The sequence below is a fragment of the Engystomops pustulosus genome, chromosome 4 (genome assembly GCF_040894005.1).
Source record: "Engystomops pustulosus chromosome 4, aEngPut4.maternal, whole genome shotgun sequence".
In the NCBI taxonomy this organism is placed as follows: Eukaryota; Metazoa; Chordata; class Amphibia; order Anura; family Leptodactylidae; genus Engystomops; species Engystomops pustulosus.
Window position 1 is genome coordinate 86,168,524 of NC_092414.1, and position 17,984 is coordinate 86,186,507.

The following is a 17,984-nucleotide window of genomic DNA, read 5'->3' on the forward strand; positions in this document are numbered from 1 at the left end:
TATAGCTTTAACAAGCAACAGGTCACTGGCAGGAAAGCTAAGAAAATACAGATGTGCTAACAATCTAATTCTAGTGTAGTGGTCCATTTTAAAAAGAGGTTGGTGCTGAGACTTCCTGCTGTGAGAGTGGGAAGGAACTGCTTACCTTTTCAGCATTCTGTAAACAGTTCATGTGGCTGTTATAGAGACATTAAGTTGTGAAATAAAGAGCAAAAACAGAATTTGCTGCACTGCTGCAGAGATGGGCCATTGGAATTTGGAATAAAAGTAATAAGAGGTTGCAAACTAAAAACTGGTTAATAGAAAAGGATGTTGAGATTTATTTCAATTACTTCCAGTCTTACTTTTTTTGCGGTTCTAATTTTCCCAGTAGTTCAGTCAGTGTTAGATTTAAAGTGTCCCTCATGAGACTGCATTGACAATGAAGTTATCTGCCACTCCGAATAGGTTAAGCTAAGGCAGTCAGAACCAGGGTTCGAGTCTCAAAAGGACTGTAGGTCATGTTTAACACACCCACAACCCAAAAAGATCAATTCAAGTTCATGTTCTTTTGCAATGTTGGGGCAGTAATGCAAACATTTTAGTTGCAGATCTAGTTTTATTGCAGGAATTAATCTGCATTTACCACACCGAGAATTTTGGCACAGACTTTGTTGGGAAAATCCATGCCAAAATCCCTCTCTCATTGAAATCAATGGAAGTCCGAGTGTTGGCAGACAAAGCCAAACTTCCAAGCTTTATTTAGGAGCCTTGAAATATAGGGCAGGTCTTTCAAATTCTGAGTGTACTGTACAGATTTTTACTTGGATGCCATCCGTGCAATGTTTCCTAAGCATATATCACTGGAAACTGAAGAAAAGGTTTCCATTTTCTAGAATTCAAAGAACCTATTACAATTTGACTTGGAAACAGGCTAGTGCCAGGATTGTGTTTACCATAATCATCTCATTTATTCTATACATCTAAACAGTAAAAGGGGCAGTCACCAGGACAAAATTCTCTATTAGTGAATCAGTAAGATGCACAATGGTTTCCACCACACAGCTTGGAGTGACGTGTGCCCTATATGTCATAGAGGTCTCACACATTTAAAGAATAGCTGCAGCTTTTCTTTTATATGCAAAAAGGAAAAACAATATATGCAGGACCAACGTGGGCCAGAAAGACACGCTCTTGGCTTGCTCAGGAAGATTTCCATATGTTCCTACAGCTCGATATGGACAAAGCCTTATATTTTCTCTTATGCCAAATAGGACTTTCCTAAAGCCCGTAGATTTCTTTGTAAGAGCCAGGCATCTCAAGACTGAGTGCAGGTAACACACAGCTGAAAAATACTATGAAGACCCATAAAACAAACTCAGATTTTTCTTTATATTGTGCAGCTCCCCTGAAAAAGTGTAATGTAGAAAATGGGTACAATACTCCATAGATCATTAAGTGATCAAACATCTGTAGTCCAACTGCACCACCAGAAGTGGATATATACGGAAAACCTCAGCATTTGTAGAGAATTCTTCTGTGATATACCTGTGATGGGGCGTCACCACCAGAAAACTTCTATCTTGCCATATTCATTCCGGGATTCGGTTAGAAAATTCACATTATGTTATAGCACCGGGCCATGAGGCTTTCTAAAAACATACCAGGGCTAGACTCCTAGGCCCTGCTAGCCATATCCGACACATTTGTGGAAGGAGAAGACTTTTTTTCTTTACTTTTTAGATTTATAGACATTACAGAAAAATAAAGAACTGTACAAAGGCAGAAGTAGAATAAACAAAAAAAAAATATTTTACTAAAACATAAGATATACAGATTTTCAAGACAAGCCATACAAAATGGTCACAAGCTTTGGAAGGCTTAACACTCAAAAGAAAGGAGGTTAGTGAAGTTCAGGCCGAGATCTTAGAATGGCCTCCTGATTTTGCCACCGTTTCTTCAATCAGGCTTGTCCAGCTACTGGGTCTACGTCAGGCAAATACACTACATTCAGGTTAGCTGCATTCCAAGAAGAAAACTAGCAGAACAATAAAAGGAGGTGCCCAGTGATTAAAAAAGGAGGGGGAGGAAATAATCAGGATGCAACTAACCTAGAACATCTCCATTTACAGGGCCTAAACTGAACTCACGGTGCCGAAATGGAGAGATACGGAGGTAGCGCCACCTCTTCTGAACATGCTAATGAGAATCTACAGCCTCTGCTCATGCGGTACAACAGTGAATTAGGACAAGACATGAGATTTGCTACTGTGCATTTAATCACCAAAGACTGACCATGTCTGGGCTTTTTTTTTTTTTTTTAATTCTGTATTTTTTTTTTTACATTTTTTTAATTTTTATTTTTTTTAAGACTGTGTCCATTAAATGCAAACAAAAAAAAAAAAGGAAGAAGTCTTGGCAGAACAGAATATTTGATGCACACTTGGGAGATGGAGAAGAGTTTAAACATTATTCATGGCGTATAGCCTAGTCCACGCTCTGGCTGCAAGGAACAAAGGAAAAACAGGTCAACAGTTAGTTTCAATGTCTCCTGGGTACAGTCCAGTCAGCATGCTATAGTGTATGACAAGTACAAAGTCTACAAGAACTACAGGTTATAGAGTAGGGTTGCACCAATACTAGAATTTTGAGTGTGATACGATACCTGAAAAAGTATCACAACAACAGACAAGAATGCAAACGTCTGGGGGCGGGGCTCAGTCTGATCACATACGCATTTCCTTTGAAACACATGCGATCAGTAACGATTAACCAGTGTTTTGCCCTTAGTGTTTTATGAAGCTTTAATGTAGTATATGTGTTGTAAAGGTTGTCCTGGTAATGTTAATTTAATATACTATCCTAAAGAGTATAATTTAGGGCTCATTTAGATGGGCGCTTTTGATGTCTGTATGTTATCCTTTACTTTTTGCAGATGGCAAATGGACCCACTATTTCCTATGGGTCTGTTCACATTTCAATTTTTTCACAGATGTGCAGACAGTAAGAAAAAAATTGCAGCATGTGTTTTCTCACACGTTGCTAGGCAACCAACTGGGCAGGGTAGATAGATTAGAAACCCATCAGTGCATTTAGCCTCTATCACAGTGTAACAGTGAACCTCTTAGTTACACAAAATCCTCCCACAGACAACCACTAATCCCATAGCCTAGTGGATAGAGGCTCTGTCTCTCTATGGCAGGTGGAGTGTGTGGGTTCAAAACCTGGGCAAAAATGTATTTAATTGCATTATTTAGACCCTTGTGTCTGGGGAGCCCTGGGAGAAGTAGAGACACCATGTATGGACAGATGGTGATATCTCTCTGATGACGTGGTCCCTGCTCTGCCTCTAACCCAACACTTCTATGCAAATGATTCCCGGAGTCTATAAGAACAAAGTATTAAGTACCCTAAAGCTACAGCTTTTTAAGTCATGGACATTCACATGCAAATCTGCATCGACATGTCCATGCAATTTACACCGGTACATGGTTGGAATAATAATAGTAATAAAAAAGGTACTATGTCACATCTTGGCGATGTGAAGTTGTGCACATTCAGTGGTCATGTAAAGGAAGCTGGTAAATGTGTCTTCTAAGGAGCTAGGAGCTGTATTTCTGATGCATACTGTACCAAGAACTCACTTTTCCTATACAGGCGGTCCCCTACTTAAGGACACCCGACTTACAGACAACCCATAGTTACAGACAGACCCCTTTGACTTCTGGTGAAGCTTTCTGAATGCTTTACTATAGTCCCAGATTGAAATAATCAGCTGTAAGGTGTCTGTAATGAAGCTTTATTGATAATTCTTGGTCCCATTGCAGCAAAAATTGTTTAAACTCCAATTGTCACTGGGGCCAAAATTTTTTTGTCTGGATCTACAATGATAAAATATACAGTTTCGACTTACATACAAATTCAACTTAAGAACAAACCTCCAAACCCTATCTTGTACGTAACCCGGGGACTGCCTGTACAATGTGCATCTCAGTTATGGGTTAACTAATGCCTTTGTTTTCACTTTGTATTGTTGTTTTCCAATGTATAATGCAATTAAAATTATTTGCACTTCTCGTTCTATTCAAAAAGAAATGTTCCGATTAAAGAAGATTGATGTTATGGCAACTCTGATCCAAAAAAATGTTACATTGAGGGGATGCCAAAAAAAAAAAAAAAAAATACTTTAAATATTTAGTTATCAAACACAATTTACAATTAAGCCTAATTGGCATCTACAAATGACCTGGGACTGTTCCTTAGGTTTAAACAGGAGTGACAATTACTAGCCCATACTTATAGGATAGGTCATTAATGAAGACTTTCCATAATGTCCTTCCCATTACTTGTGTCAATTTACAGCTATAAATATCAGAGGGAGGGTGGTGGATGACCTTATGGGGTATATAGAGTGAATGGCAGACCATCCATTCACTTACAGCATTTGGTTTATGTTCCTCTATGAAGTACTATGAACTATTATCACTGATGTGAACTGAGCACGAGATTTATCCAAATCTCCATAATTCAAAGCAGATGATGGTCTGGGCACAGCTTTTGCTTTGGTGTACTTTGTTAGCGATAGTCTTTAACCACTTGTTTCCAGCTCCACAAAAGATTTAAGAGAAACAGACGCTGTTTTACCTTTACATTAGATGTGTAATGCCTGAATCAGTCAATAAAAAGGTCCAGTTAACCATCTAATGTGTATGGGGTTATGATGCCAGGGGAGAGGAGAGTTGCTGCTGGTGTTCTCCCATTACTACATTGAACAATACCTGTTTCTATGGCTTGGGCTTCACTTGTCTTCCACTGCTCGGCTACATCATTCGCTAATGGATCATCTGGGTTGGGTGCGCTTAACAAAGCCTGAATTGATAGAAGAACTGTACGGATCTGCAGAGCTGGAGACCATTTATCTGCACACACAAGAGGTGAAAAGGACATCAACAATGTTTTCAGTCTTATTAAAACACGTGTGAACTCAATGTGACAAACCTTGCTTTTACAGCATAAACAGAGGACAAGTCATTCAGTAGAGATTACATGTGGCTGTCACTACCATCAGTGCAGCAGTCAACAAGGCTTAAAGGGGTTAAAAGTGCAGCAACAATAAAGAAAAGTGAAGCCGCTTTAAACAACTGATCAATAGGGGGAGCTGAGTGGGAACGCAATCTGAGGGCACATCTAAGAATACTATACTCTATAAGGAAGGTTTTCCACAAAACTGTACATCAATCTGTTCAGCTTCTCCTGCTCTATACCTTTCTGCCTTGCATTCACCTATAAGGGAGGGTTGTTATTTTTGTTTTGTTTTTTTACAAAAAAAAATCTTACTTTTTTTTCTTTAGAACACTATGCATAAAGAATGAGGATCTCTTTCACTTTTCTCTTCCTCTGTGCTCAGCTATGAAAGTCTTGATGCCTCAGCACAGCATCACATGGGAAGCGATACTCACTATGCTATCCACTCTCATGCCCTGTTTACACCTGCATTTGATCTTTCCACTTCACTCTGTTTAAGGCTGTATTCACTCAAAGGTGGGCATAAGTCCGGCGCAATGGAGAGGAGGAGGGGTCACCCCTCCCTTCTGCAAAGCAATGCATGGCACAGGGCGCCGCAACACAAGGAAAGATTGGGCAAGTCCCATCTTTTCCTCGTGTACGGGTATCGCTCCATGCGCCCATTGCTGACCTATGGGGGACGTATGTACGGCCGACTGCTTACAGCCGTACATATGTTGTGCGAATACAGCTTAAGGATTATATAACAGAAACACAGAATGTCTTCCTTTCCCCATAGGACTTTAACAGGCCTTCTGTTATGTATCTGTCATTAATAGCAGAAAAAAAGCCTATAAAAGGAGCGCAAATAATCATCTTATTATACATTTGTTAAAGGAACCTAATATTCAACAGTAATTTTGATGGGAAATGCGTTTTCCCTTACCCCCCAATCCCGGTCTAAAATTTGGTGGACACTGCAGGGTCCATCCACAGCCTGTGAACAGCTCCTTATAGAGGTATAGATTAATGCCTCAGACTGCGCATAATATGGAGAGGGGGTCTAATACCCTTCCGGTATCCATCATGACATGCATATCATTTGTGTTCAACACACAGAGCATCATGGATGAAAGTGATAACAGATACAGATATTGTGTGGCAATCAACATGATCCTTCCCAGAGCTCATAAGCACTCTCTCTCCCTCTCTCTCGGATGTAGTTGAACAGTTTAGGGCAAGCCATACTTCCTTATCCTATGCTTCGGAAAAGGTTGGGTTGGGCACCTTGAGAAGGTGTCTGCTATAAATATATCCAACCATGGACGGTATGAGGATTCTATGAAGAACTCTACTAGGAGTGCCTGTGGCCCCTTGCTAATCATAATTTAAGCAATGCTGAAGGTTGGTACCAGGATGAAAGTTTACCAGCTGGAATTTTTTCTCTTTGCTAAAATGTGTGTTGTGACTACCACAGGTTCATCTCTGTTCTGATGGTTGAAGTTTTATATTTATCTGCTATCCAGAGGATAAGAGATATTATATACTATTATAGGTGGTTCAACATGAACCACGGAACGGTGACCTACACGGACCACAGATCTCTGCTGTACACTACTGATTCAAAGGGAATCCCTCACCACTAAAATAGCAGCATCCTGAAGATAAAATATATATATATATACTTTCTAACATTGCTTCTTAAGTGAAACTTCCCCCAAAGTTGGGTGAAAATCAGTCAGGTTCAGAAGGTGGAGAGCAAGAGTCACTTTTGATGCATATATCTTGGTTTCTAAAGCACAACCTTGGTTCTAGTTTAAGAATAAAGAAGAAAATTTTCTCTTTCAGAATGGCAGGAGGCCTGTGGTTCTCTGTGCTACTGAAAGCGGGATATGATGCAAGTAAAATACAGGCTATGGATAAAGAATCCAAGTTTGAATTTAACGGCCCATATCTGCCAGAACCACAAGTCTAGTGCAATTTGAAAGAAAATTCCCTTCGTTAATCAGGTACCAGAGCCATGGAACTAGAACCGGAGATATAGGGATTTATAGTGACGCTCCCTCCAGTCAGAATTCTGGAGTGTAAGAATGGTAGCCCCCTCCACCAGTGTATTTCAATCATTGCTTCGCATCTGAAAATTCCTGGGACTCATTTCTTTATATGATCTCACTGTGACCTAGTAAGAAGTACAAGCCTTTCTGTATCTAAGCAGGTAGGTGATCACTTGTCTAAAGGCTGATATTGAAGGTGTACAGAGACGCTTAAGGCCATGCATACTCCCCTGGGGATTCTGGGAATAATGAAATATGTTTTAACGAACAGGATAAGGAAAACTTTCCCTAAAAGCACTGGACCTTAGCTGTTCTGCCAACTGTTGCTTTGTTGAGTTCAACATCAAAGTTACTCTCATGCTTAGTGTGGTTTCCCCATTTCTGCTTCCTATTGAAGAGATCAAGTATCTGAGATGGTATGGAAGGCAGCATTATGTGCCCCAAGGGAAAGCAGTTGTTTGCTTCTCCTCATTCCATTGTATAAATACTTTTATCTACACTGAAGATAGCTAGACAAAGTGTAGACAATGTCTGCAGTGGTCATACAGACTGCATTTTTCATCCAAGAAAAAACTAGTTTTGGTCCCTGAATCCTCAGTAAAACCTCAGTTTTTACTGCACCCTGTGGATAATATTTGTATACACCCCATCCCCGTTCGCTGCTAATGTAACTCGGTGTAGGAACCTACCATGTACAAATTAGGGATGCCAATGTAGAGGACCTGTCCCCTCTCCTGACAAGTCCATTTAGGAATTGCATGCATTCCTCATGAAATCATAATTTTGTTGCATCTTTTCTCATAAAAGTGCTTAACGCAGTCAGTCCCACTGACAAGTAATGATAAAACCTAGATCCAAGGCCCAGTTCACCACTCCAGAACATATGCATAATGGGAAGACTTACATCTGTTCTGTGTGTTTGACCACTCTGGGTTTTAGCTCCAAATAACTGATGAAAATAACTGAAGACCTAACGGAGATGTGATCTGGCCCTAACAATTGATGCTCCAGTTTTTTTTTATCCTCCAGTAAGCATTTTTGCACCAGAAAACAATTTTTTATATAGAATGATCAAATAACTAAAATAATTTTTTTTAATAGCAAAATTGGAGGTGGCTCACTTCAAGCGGTCATATCTCTTGAACCCTGGCACCTAGAAACACAATATCAGGTTTGTGTTTCTAGATGAAACAGAACCAGAGATATCAACTAAATGTTACAGTCAGGAATTTAAAAATAATATTATTTACTATCAGTGTTTATATGCCTGATTCTGTTTCACCTAGAAACATCATCTTATAGTGTTTCTAGCTTCTACCTTAGCACCATCTCCTAGTGTGTCCTGATGTGCCCGAAGACTCATAGGAAGTTAAGTGCAGCAGAGAACGGAGACCACTGGGGCTGCAATTATATTTTTAGTGTCATCCTGTACTACCCCCTTTAAAATCAATTAGGTCTGTTGTTGGCCCTTTGGAGACATCACAGATGTCCCTATTAATAGTGCTTTAGGGATTTTGCATTATAGAGACACACATAGAAGACTTACCTTTCAAGATATCTAAACATATCCTCCCCAGCTTGTCTACATTGGGGTGATAGATTTTGGTCATGAAACGTACTTTAGGAGCCGCCATTGGATACTCTTCAGGAAGGAATAATTCAAGTTTAAATGTCCCTCCTTCAAATGGTGAATCCTGTGGACCCGCAATAACAACATGGAAGTATCGTGCATTGCAGTCATCTGGCTCAGCTTTTATCCCAGGAACTGGCTCTGCCATTAAGCGCTGGGTTTCCTACAAGAAATAACAAACAAGGTCAAATGCACTCCCTTCTGCATATATAGCTCAAAAACATAAGGGGGACGCTAAAATACCACGACCTAAATCTTAATGAATGAAATATTGCAGTTCTTTACATTAAGGGTTGTCCACGACAAAAACAAAAAACAAAAAGGTTGCTCGGAGAGGGCTGCTTAAAAAAAAATAAACATGTACTTACCTCCCAGCGGTCTCAGAGTGTCCTGTGCTGCGGCTGCTCCGGTCCGTGTCCCATGTAAACAAACATGACCGCGGAAGCAGCGCTGCATTCAGCTTCAGGCTGGACCCAACACCCATCCGGACAGCATATAAAATGCTGTGAATAGGGACGGGTGGGCGTGGTTGGCCACCTCAGCCGGCCAGAAGTTGAATGCAGCGCTGCTTTCATGGCCATGTTTGCTTACATGGGGCACAGACTGCAACTACAGCAGTGCTGGAGGTGAGTACATGTACATGTTTATTTTTTTAAGCAGCCCCCTCCGAGCCATCTTGTTTTTTGTAAAGTCTCGAACAACCCCTTTAAATAGTGAAATCTGTTGAGAACATAAAATGATCAATGAAAATAAAAATTAATATTGAATGGAGGTCTGGATTTGGAATGATATTCAAAATCAAAGTGCAAAATCTCATTTCAGGCTGATTCAACTTCAGTGTGAATGCCTCAAGACCATAGAAGGGGCAGTAGTATGTGTGACCTCCTACAACACTTGGCCATGCTTCTCCTGAGGGATATCCTCCCTGACCTGGTTAAAAGTAACAGTCAACTCCTGAACAATCTGTGGTGCAATCTGGCATTGGTGGATGGATGGGGAATATGCCTTTATTATGTAAGAACTGGCGATACAATAGAACCACATGATGTCTTGTACACTGTCCTGCATCAGAAGGAACCCAGGGCCCTTTTCACCTGAATATGCTCTCCCTGTAGGTCCTAGGATCTCACCTGGTAGCTGATGGCAGTCAGAGTAACTGTGGCTAGAAGGGTAACTGTGGCTAGCCGGATCATCAACCCATGACCCATTGCTGTGACAGCTAGGAGTAAGACTCCCGGGTATAACATTCAGCACACTATTATACATCAATAGGAAAATCTCCATATACCGAAATGCTGTAGTATTCGGGTACCTTGTAGGGGGTCATATAAAAAAAAAAAAATTTTTTATTAAAAAGCTCAAATCACCCCCTTTCCTAAGAACTGATATAAAAATGAATAAAATCATAACTGTTAGGTTCATTCCAAAATACGGTACCCAATCTAACAAAATATTGAAACAGTTATTTCTGGGGGTGAACCCTATAGCAGAAAATAGCGCCCAAATGTCTCAAATTATATTGTTTTTTTGCCATTTTGCAACACATAAAAAGGTTAATAAAAAGTGATCAAAATGTCAAATGTTTAAAATCTAGTAAAACATAAAATTTGGAATGGTTCAGAAAAAGCAGAGGTGTCATTTGTAGTACACAGTGAAATCTGTAAAAATGGGGCCCAAAGGAAAATGGTGCAAAAGTTTTTTTCCAGCTTTCAAGTACAAGACATGGACTATTAACCACCATCACTAGGACATACAATTTGTTATGCAGAAAACAAGCCCTCATACAGCCCTGTACACTGAAAAAGTTAGGTTTTTGAAGGCTTGTATCCTTAACAGGGTATTCCCAAGAAGAGAAGTTGCAAGCTACAGGAAGATAAGTTATCCGGGGGGGGGGGGGGATCAGGGAGGTAGGCACATATCTGTGAGTACAGAGATGTAGCAGAACTGACAGTGTCTCATTATCTCTCTGTGTCAGATACTAGTACAGTGTTCAGAAGCCAGATGAAAGTGTATATCAACCTTGTATCCTGATAATCTAACCACATTTCCAGCTCACAGAACAAGATGGATCATAAATGTGTCTGCTTACAGAGTCCCCGCCCACACTCTGGGATTTTGCACTGACCATCACTGAGTGATAGAAGCTAATACAGCAATAAAAATGTAAATCTAAAAATTGTAAAGTAAGTGGTTAAAATGATCTTTATTGTGTAAACATCACTAGGGGATTGAAATTTGAGAATTTTCTTTTGTGGGAAAACCACTTTAAGGGGTTAAATGCTCCAACTCCAAAGTACAATGTTCCCGCATAATACAAGCCCTCAAATGGGTCTATAGATGTAAAAAAAAAAAAAAAAAAGACAGAAGTTGACAGACAGAAGTCTAGTTCTTCTTACAAAGGCCATCTTGTAATGTGAACGGTTGCTATAGGCAACAGCTCCACTTTTCTTCACCTTTAATATGATAAAGTATTCAAAGGCTTGTGCTCAAATTTGGGCAGATGCTGCAAGTGCCATAAGAGATTGTGTAAGGTAAATGACGCAAATCATTTGGGAGACACTTTGACTTATCAAAAAACATGTCAAACATTCAAGAGCTCCTAGGGAGACTTTCCGAAAGAAAAACTTGGCATGCTTCCTGGACCTCATAGGTGACCTTAGTGCAGAAGATAATGCAGCCATACTATGCTCCGGACTCTTCTCCAACACCATCTATTCAATGAGCTGACCCCTCCATGCCTGCTCTGGCTGTATCAATAGAGGCAGCACAAAGCGGAGAACAGATTCTAAAAAACACAAAGTAGACACAAAAGAGTGGAAGGGATGGACCTACTGGGCTACACAGCCTGTCTGGAAGGCTCATCACAGATTCATGATGGATAAACCTTCCTTCAGCTTCACACATGTAATGGGATCCCCCATCTGTTCTCCACTTTCAGGAACCAGGGTCTGGAGACACTTTAACCTTTTACTCCACATGTACACATCACTATGAAAGGTGATGCCACTGCCCAAACCGAGGTACATCTGCTCCTGAATATGGAATATGTAACAACATGTAACATCTTCATGACCAAACTACCATTTTTATTTATTTTTTCTGTTTCATATATTTTCTATTTTTTTTTATTCTTTTAATGTATCATTCCAAAAGTTGGCATGGCCATAGCAGAACCAAGGCTTTTGTTTATTTGTGTTTGTGTTTTGTATTGTATTTGTTTTTATTTGTTTTTTAAACTGTTGTTAAATTACATTATACATGTGGATATATTTATATTATACTTTTTATTCATTAACCTGTCTCTTTATTGGGGTTTTTCATGTGGGATCGCTCTGAATGTGGCACACCCACCACTTAAGGGAACCGAGGACATGTTGTGAGTCTGTCTTTAACAACTTTACACTGTTCTATGCCAGTTTCTACATAAAATGTTTGCAGCAGGACAACCCCTTTAAGCCCCACTGTCTGCAAGCAAGGCATGCAAGTATCTGTGAAAGCACCTTTCCCTGGAGGAGATGATGGAGTCAGACACATGAGGTCACCCCATGACCTGCCTCACGTGGGCACCTAGCTGCAATTGTTGCTTCTTGATGCCTTGCACTAGGTAATGCAGTGAAAGCAGATTAGCTGAATGGCTGGCACTCTGCTCTGAGCTCACGGCTCTTGGGCTATTCTTTGAAGCCAATCCTGTCTGACTAATACAATAATCGGGCTGATCAGACTGACTGGCAACATGACATAAACCTGCACTATTCACCCCTGATGGTCAGGAAGCAACTGTAACTAACACTAGGCCGCACAGCATTCCTGACATAAGAAGGAAATCTACGTGCAGAGACTTCTAGAACGTTCTATGTTTACACTTACAGCAAACCTGACCAATCTGCTCTCCAGGCCTCATGTGAATACTGTACATAGACACAAACAGTTATGCCGCATGAGGAGGTCTATTGCCTGCAGTCTCACTTTCCTCATTGGAGCTTGTGTCAGACTGAGCCCTGCCACTCCATTCAAGTCAATGGAAAAGCCAAGCTATCAGATACTGGTCATATCCCATAGATTATGGGGAAAAGCTATTTAACCCTTTTCCATTTCCCTTTTTTATTTTTCCCCATTTATAGAGCTGCACAAGGGTTTATCTCCGGAACAATTTGTACTTCCTGGTGGCTGGGAAAAAAAATCAAAATGTCGAGATTCCACATTCATAGAGGTTCTGTTGTAAAGAACTTCTTAAACAAATGTCTGTACGTCGTCAGATTCTAAGACGTGCAACTCTTTTTAATTTTATTGCACAAAGACGTGTTAGGGGTCATTTTTTGCAGGACAAGCTTTCGTTTGTGGATGGTGAAACGGAGGCATTTGGATGTTTACTTATGGTACAGCATTCACAGCGTGGAATATTTTATCTTTATTTTAATAATTCCCTCTGTTTATGTACCATACTCGGCTTTGAACTAGGACTAAGGTGGACAAGCCAAAACGTGTCAATCGTCTCTGTTGCAATGGGTTCATATTTAAAAGGGTTTGACCACAAAAGAAAGTTCCCAAATCTTAATCCCCTAGTGATGCTAACATGATAAAGACAACTTTTTAACGCTTACTTTGCAATTTTGCTCAGTTTTTTTTTTTTTGCTGGTGTTGCTCCTATCCTATCATCAGCTAGGTCAGCGCAAGATTCTGATCTGTGGGCGTGGCCTAGCTGATAAGTCACTTCCTGACGAGAGTCTGCGGCGCTCGTGAGCTTCCTGCTGCTGCCTAGGTTATCATTCACAGAGCTTAGCTACATTTTCTTTAGTTTTCTACTTTTACTAATAATATCTACATATAGAAAACGAGATATGACAAGCATATAAAATCAATGAGACATCTATACATTACAGATACATATCCCTTGCTGCCCCCTGTAAAGAGGAAAGCCTTTTCTGCCCTAGCACTACAATTATCAATGTGTAATGACAGCGTAGGTATCTGCTGAATTGCACTGCTCTTACCCTCTGTTAATGGCCACTATTGAAGCCGACCATGTGAAAGGAGGCGTGGCTCACTAGCAGCCAGGAAACTGCACGATTCTTCTATTCTGAATATAACACATATATACTCATTTGCATACCAGCAAAATGTCTGTAATTAAGGTACAGTGCCAAAGTGGCAGATCATTTAAAGGTGATTTCCCAAACAGGATAGGGCCTAACTTGCTTGATCGGTGATGATCACAAGAACAAGGGGTCCCAGGTACCTCCGCCTTACCCCACGTCGAACTCCAAGATTAATGGAGTAGCCTGCCGCGCATGTCCGTTCTGCTCCTTTCATCTCTGTGGAGCAGAAAAATTGCCGAGCGGAGATCAAGAGGATCATGGGTGAGTATCTATAGGTTTTTTTTGTTTTTACAACTGGTTGATTTCCTTTAGCATTACCAGGACACCCTTCATAATAGACAAAATGTCATAAAACACTGAAGCTCTCCTCGCAAAACGTTAGTTGAAAACACTTACGTGACTGGGCTGAGCCCCGCCCCCAGAAGTTTGCATTGTGTTTCTAAACGAAAATGTAAACACCTCGATAATACTTTCTTTTATCTTGAAAGTATAATATCGGTATCACTTCTCTGAATATCATATCACACTAAAAATTCTTGTATCTGTACAACCCTAGTTTGTATGCCGGCTTACTGGTGTACAAGCCCTGAATCCATCATTGGAGGCGTGCAACCCACAACTGAACACTACTGCATGCAAGTGTCCACAGCGGAACAATAGTGCATGTCCACGCCAGGCGGGCTGGAGCCTTCTGATGTATCTGACGCTGCAGATTTTCATCATACAGTGGCGCCCCTAAGAGTGAAAAACAAGATTTCACCATGGTAGGATAACAGAAATCACCCCAAATTTTAAAAGAGGTAAATTGTGACTTAACAGAAACTACCAGCCCACTGGTTTTAAAGGGAATCTGTCACCACATTTTCACAAATACAGTGACAGGTTCCTATAGATCCCTATTAGCTAACAGTCAGCCTTCTTTTAATTCCCTTACATTCCTATAAATCAACTTTATCTTCTATTTTACATGGCATCAATGGGGAAGGTTCCTGCTTAGCCAGCCCCTCCCATCTACTCCTCCCCTGTCTCCTCTTAGCAAGTTATTTGACCAGGTTGATGTCACCCTAAGATCTATAACCCAGTTACATTTGCAACGTCTACCCCCATGTATGTATCTGATCACATGGCAGAATTATGGCCTAATCTCAGCAGCCTCCATGGAAGCTGCTGTGATTTCATGTGATACATACATGGCCTAGCTATTGCAAAAGTAACAGGATCTAAGATGACATAACTCTGGCCATGTTAAGTGGCCAATGAGGTAACATGGCCTAGCAGTAAGACCTGTCAATCGGGAACAAGGAGGCATTGCAATGCATGTAAAATTTACTATGTAGGACTCTACTATGTAGTGTAATTGCACTCACATGAGGTGAGCTGGGAAAGGAACCATTCAAGGATAAGGGCAATGATTTTAATAATTGCTTTTAATGAAGTCATTATTTTGGGTGGTAATTTAAACGACAGGTTTGTTACATGTAATCTTCCAACGGCGGTTGTAGGCGTCCAGTTGAACCATAAACTCTTATTATCCATTTCCTCTGGAGGGTCTGACCACTAGGACCCCACTGTAAATGATCCTCCTATATGAGGTTTATGAGTAGTCTCCCAGAGACATGACTGGAGCATCAGTCACACATGTGCCCTGGCATTTCAGCCCCTGTGATATATAACTTATATGCCCCACCGTGTGTCTCCAATGTATAATCATGATGTTCGGGTACCACACAATGACACAAGACATGGTGACAACTTCTAGAGCGCTGTTCAGACACGGCTCGTATAGCAGGTACATGACATTTCATCTGGTCATGATGTAGTTCTCCCTGTTACCAGTCAGATCAGGCTCGCTGCGGAGTTCACGAGATTAGGAACAGGAAGAGCAACTCCTGTAACCTCCAGGAGCGGCCTCATACATGTGCGTCATAAAGAACGCTCCGGTACCGCACACTCAGCGATGCGACATAAGTAGTGGCGGTACCGCGAAGCTTCTAGAGGGCGTGTGCACTGGCGGCTGTGGGTGTGGCCCCCATAGACCATTCATTGAGTTAGAGGCAATGGGGGCCCGGCCACAGAATACGAGACGCTCATCCAGGATGAAACGCGGGCTGGGAGCTCACAGAGGACACGGGCCATTCATGCCCTGGCCCCGGGCGCCACACTGCAGGCCTCTCCTGCACCCGGCGGCTGCCATATTGGAGCGGGGCGGAGCACTGCCGCGCTTCCACCCCACAAACGAGGTGGCCGGCCCTGGGTATAAGGCCGGATCACCAGCGCTTTGTTACCTTAACGATCCTGCGGGGTAACCCGGCCATCCTGTCTTATAGTGAGTGCAGCCTCGACTCTCTCTGCGTGCCGCCGGATCCTCCTGTCACGCACAAGTGAAAGTGCGACGTCCGTTTCCGAAAACGTCATTACGTCCCCCAAGAGAACCATGGGAAATGTAGTTGCGGCTGAAGTGTGCTGCCCAGTTACTGATGACGTCACCTATAATTAGAATTGTGGTTATTATAACACATTTCCCTCTAGGACTGCATTATTAATACGAACCCTAAAGCACGTCATATCCCATCATGGATTTTATTAGATGGTTCAATATTAATCATTTAATGCCTTATCCACACGTAATCCATTTATAACACGCAGCCACACGGGCCGGAGTAAGACGTATCCGGGTCTAGTGGTGCTCAGTAATGCCTTCCCCCATCTCCAGTGCTTATAGATGCAGGGCCACTTTCAGAGACATTCTGTGCCCACACTCCCTGGTGTATATTAAATTTTTTGCATCCTATACAATATCACATACATCACTACTTACTGTTTGTTTGTTTTTTTTTTGGGGGGGGGGGGTTGTTGGTAGGATTCTGATAGATACATTGGTAGGTTTCTGATAGATTACACCAGATAAACGTAAATAACAGTCATACAATTTCAATAAGGGCTCATACAGAGAGGCGTGTCTGCAAAAAATGATATCCACATGCAGTCTGTATTGTATCTGTTTTTTCACATCCGTGACATAAAGTATGCCTTTCTAATGTATTTTCTACCCTGATCGGTTGGTTGCCATCCGTTTTTTTGCAGATCTATTGACTTCTATGTAAGTCCGGGGTCCACGTGTGAGGAAAAAAATAGTGTATGCTGCTATTTTTTTTCACAGTCTGCTCATCAGACTGAAAAAAAAATTGACATGCGAATTGACCCATAGAAACCAATGAGTTAGTATGTTATATGTAAAAAAAAACAGCATACTGATGTAAAAAACACCTGTCTGAATGACCCCTAACAACTGATGACTCCCCTTTCCCACCCCAGCTCCTAATTCAGAAGACAGACTCTGTGAACGGCACCGCACAGGCTGAGAGCTGTGTTATGTACTAGAAGGTTAGCCTGACACAGGTAGAACTTGCAGAACTGCAGACTTTGCATCCAGATATCTTTGGCTTTTGCAGAACTCCTCCACACTACATCCTGGAAGATTCCACAGCTCTGACAGTATAGTGTCCCCTGGATAACAAGTATGTCCTAAATAATATATGCTCCTCACAAATGATCACACTTTGCCCTCCACATACATATTAGAAAGTGCACTTTTCCCCTTCATATAAAATATAAACCGTTATCCCTGCTTATTCACAATAAATATTATACACCATGTCTCCCAGAATTCTGAATATTACTGTATCATATACACTTCCCCCAATGAGTGATTAATACATTACCCACAATTAGTTATATAGTGACCCCCCCCCCCCAATGGCTTATTATACAATGTCCCCCTTATTATATATACAGTGCACCCAACATGGTTTAATCGTTGGTATGGAAGTCTTAATGCAGTTGGTACAAGCCACTCGTCTTTGAGTACTATTAGTAAGTCATACCATAAAGGGGAAGCAAAACGGCAGTGGTACTGCCCTAAATATATGTGACTTTTCATTGCCCCAGCAGCCTGGCAGTGCATAGTGAGGGGGGCTGTACATAGAACGATGATGGAGCTGTATATAGTTAAAGGAAACCTACCAACCTACTATTGAGGTAGATCAGGTGGTAGGTGCCTCTATTGTACGCGAGGATAGCCCCTGTATCTTTTTATAACTTTTATTTCCCTCATATGTTAATTTTCTAAAGCGGCTACTCCACGCCCCAGTAGCATCTTTGATCCTCCTACCCCCATATCTTCGGCACACAGCTATGGGGAGCTGCGCGCCCTCGTTCGCA

The 17,984-nt window shown here is 41.3% G+C and overlaps 1 protein-coding gene across 1 annotated transcript; it reads right to left on the reverse strand.

Annotated features, from left to right (window-relative positions):
- Positions 1–92: 92 nt before the first annotated feature.
- On the reverse strand, positions 93–16,202 carry UBE2N (ubiquitin conjugating enzyme E2 N). Its single transcript, XM_072146571.1, has 4 exons — positions 16,049–16,202; positions 8,584–8,830; positions 4,758–4,898; positions 93–2,482 (listed from the first exon to the last, which is right to left on the reverse strand). Exons 1-4 carry the CDS (start codon positions 16,076–16,078, stop codon positions 2,442–2,444), a joined length of 459 nt encoding a protein of 152 aa, XP_072002672.1. The 5' UTR covers positions 16,079–16,202; the 3' UTR covers positions 93–2,441.
- Positions 16,203–17,984: the final 1,782 nt, after the last annotated feature.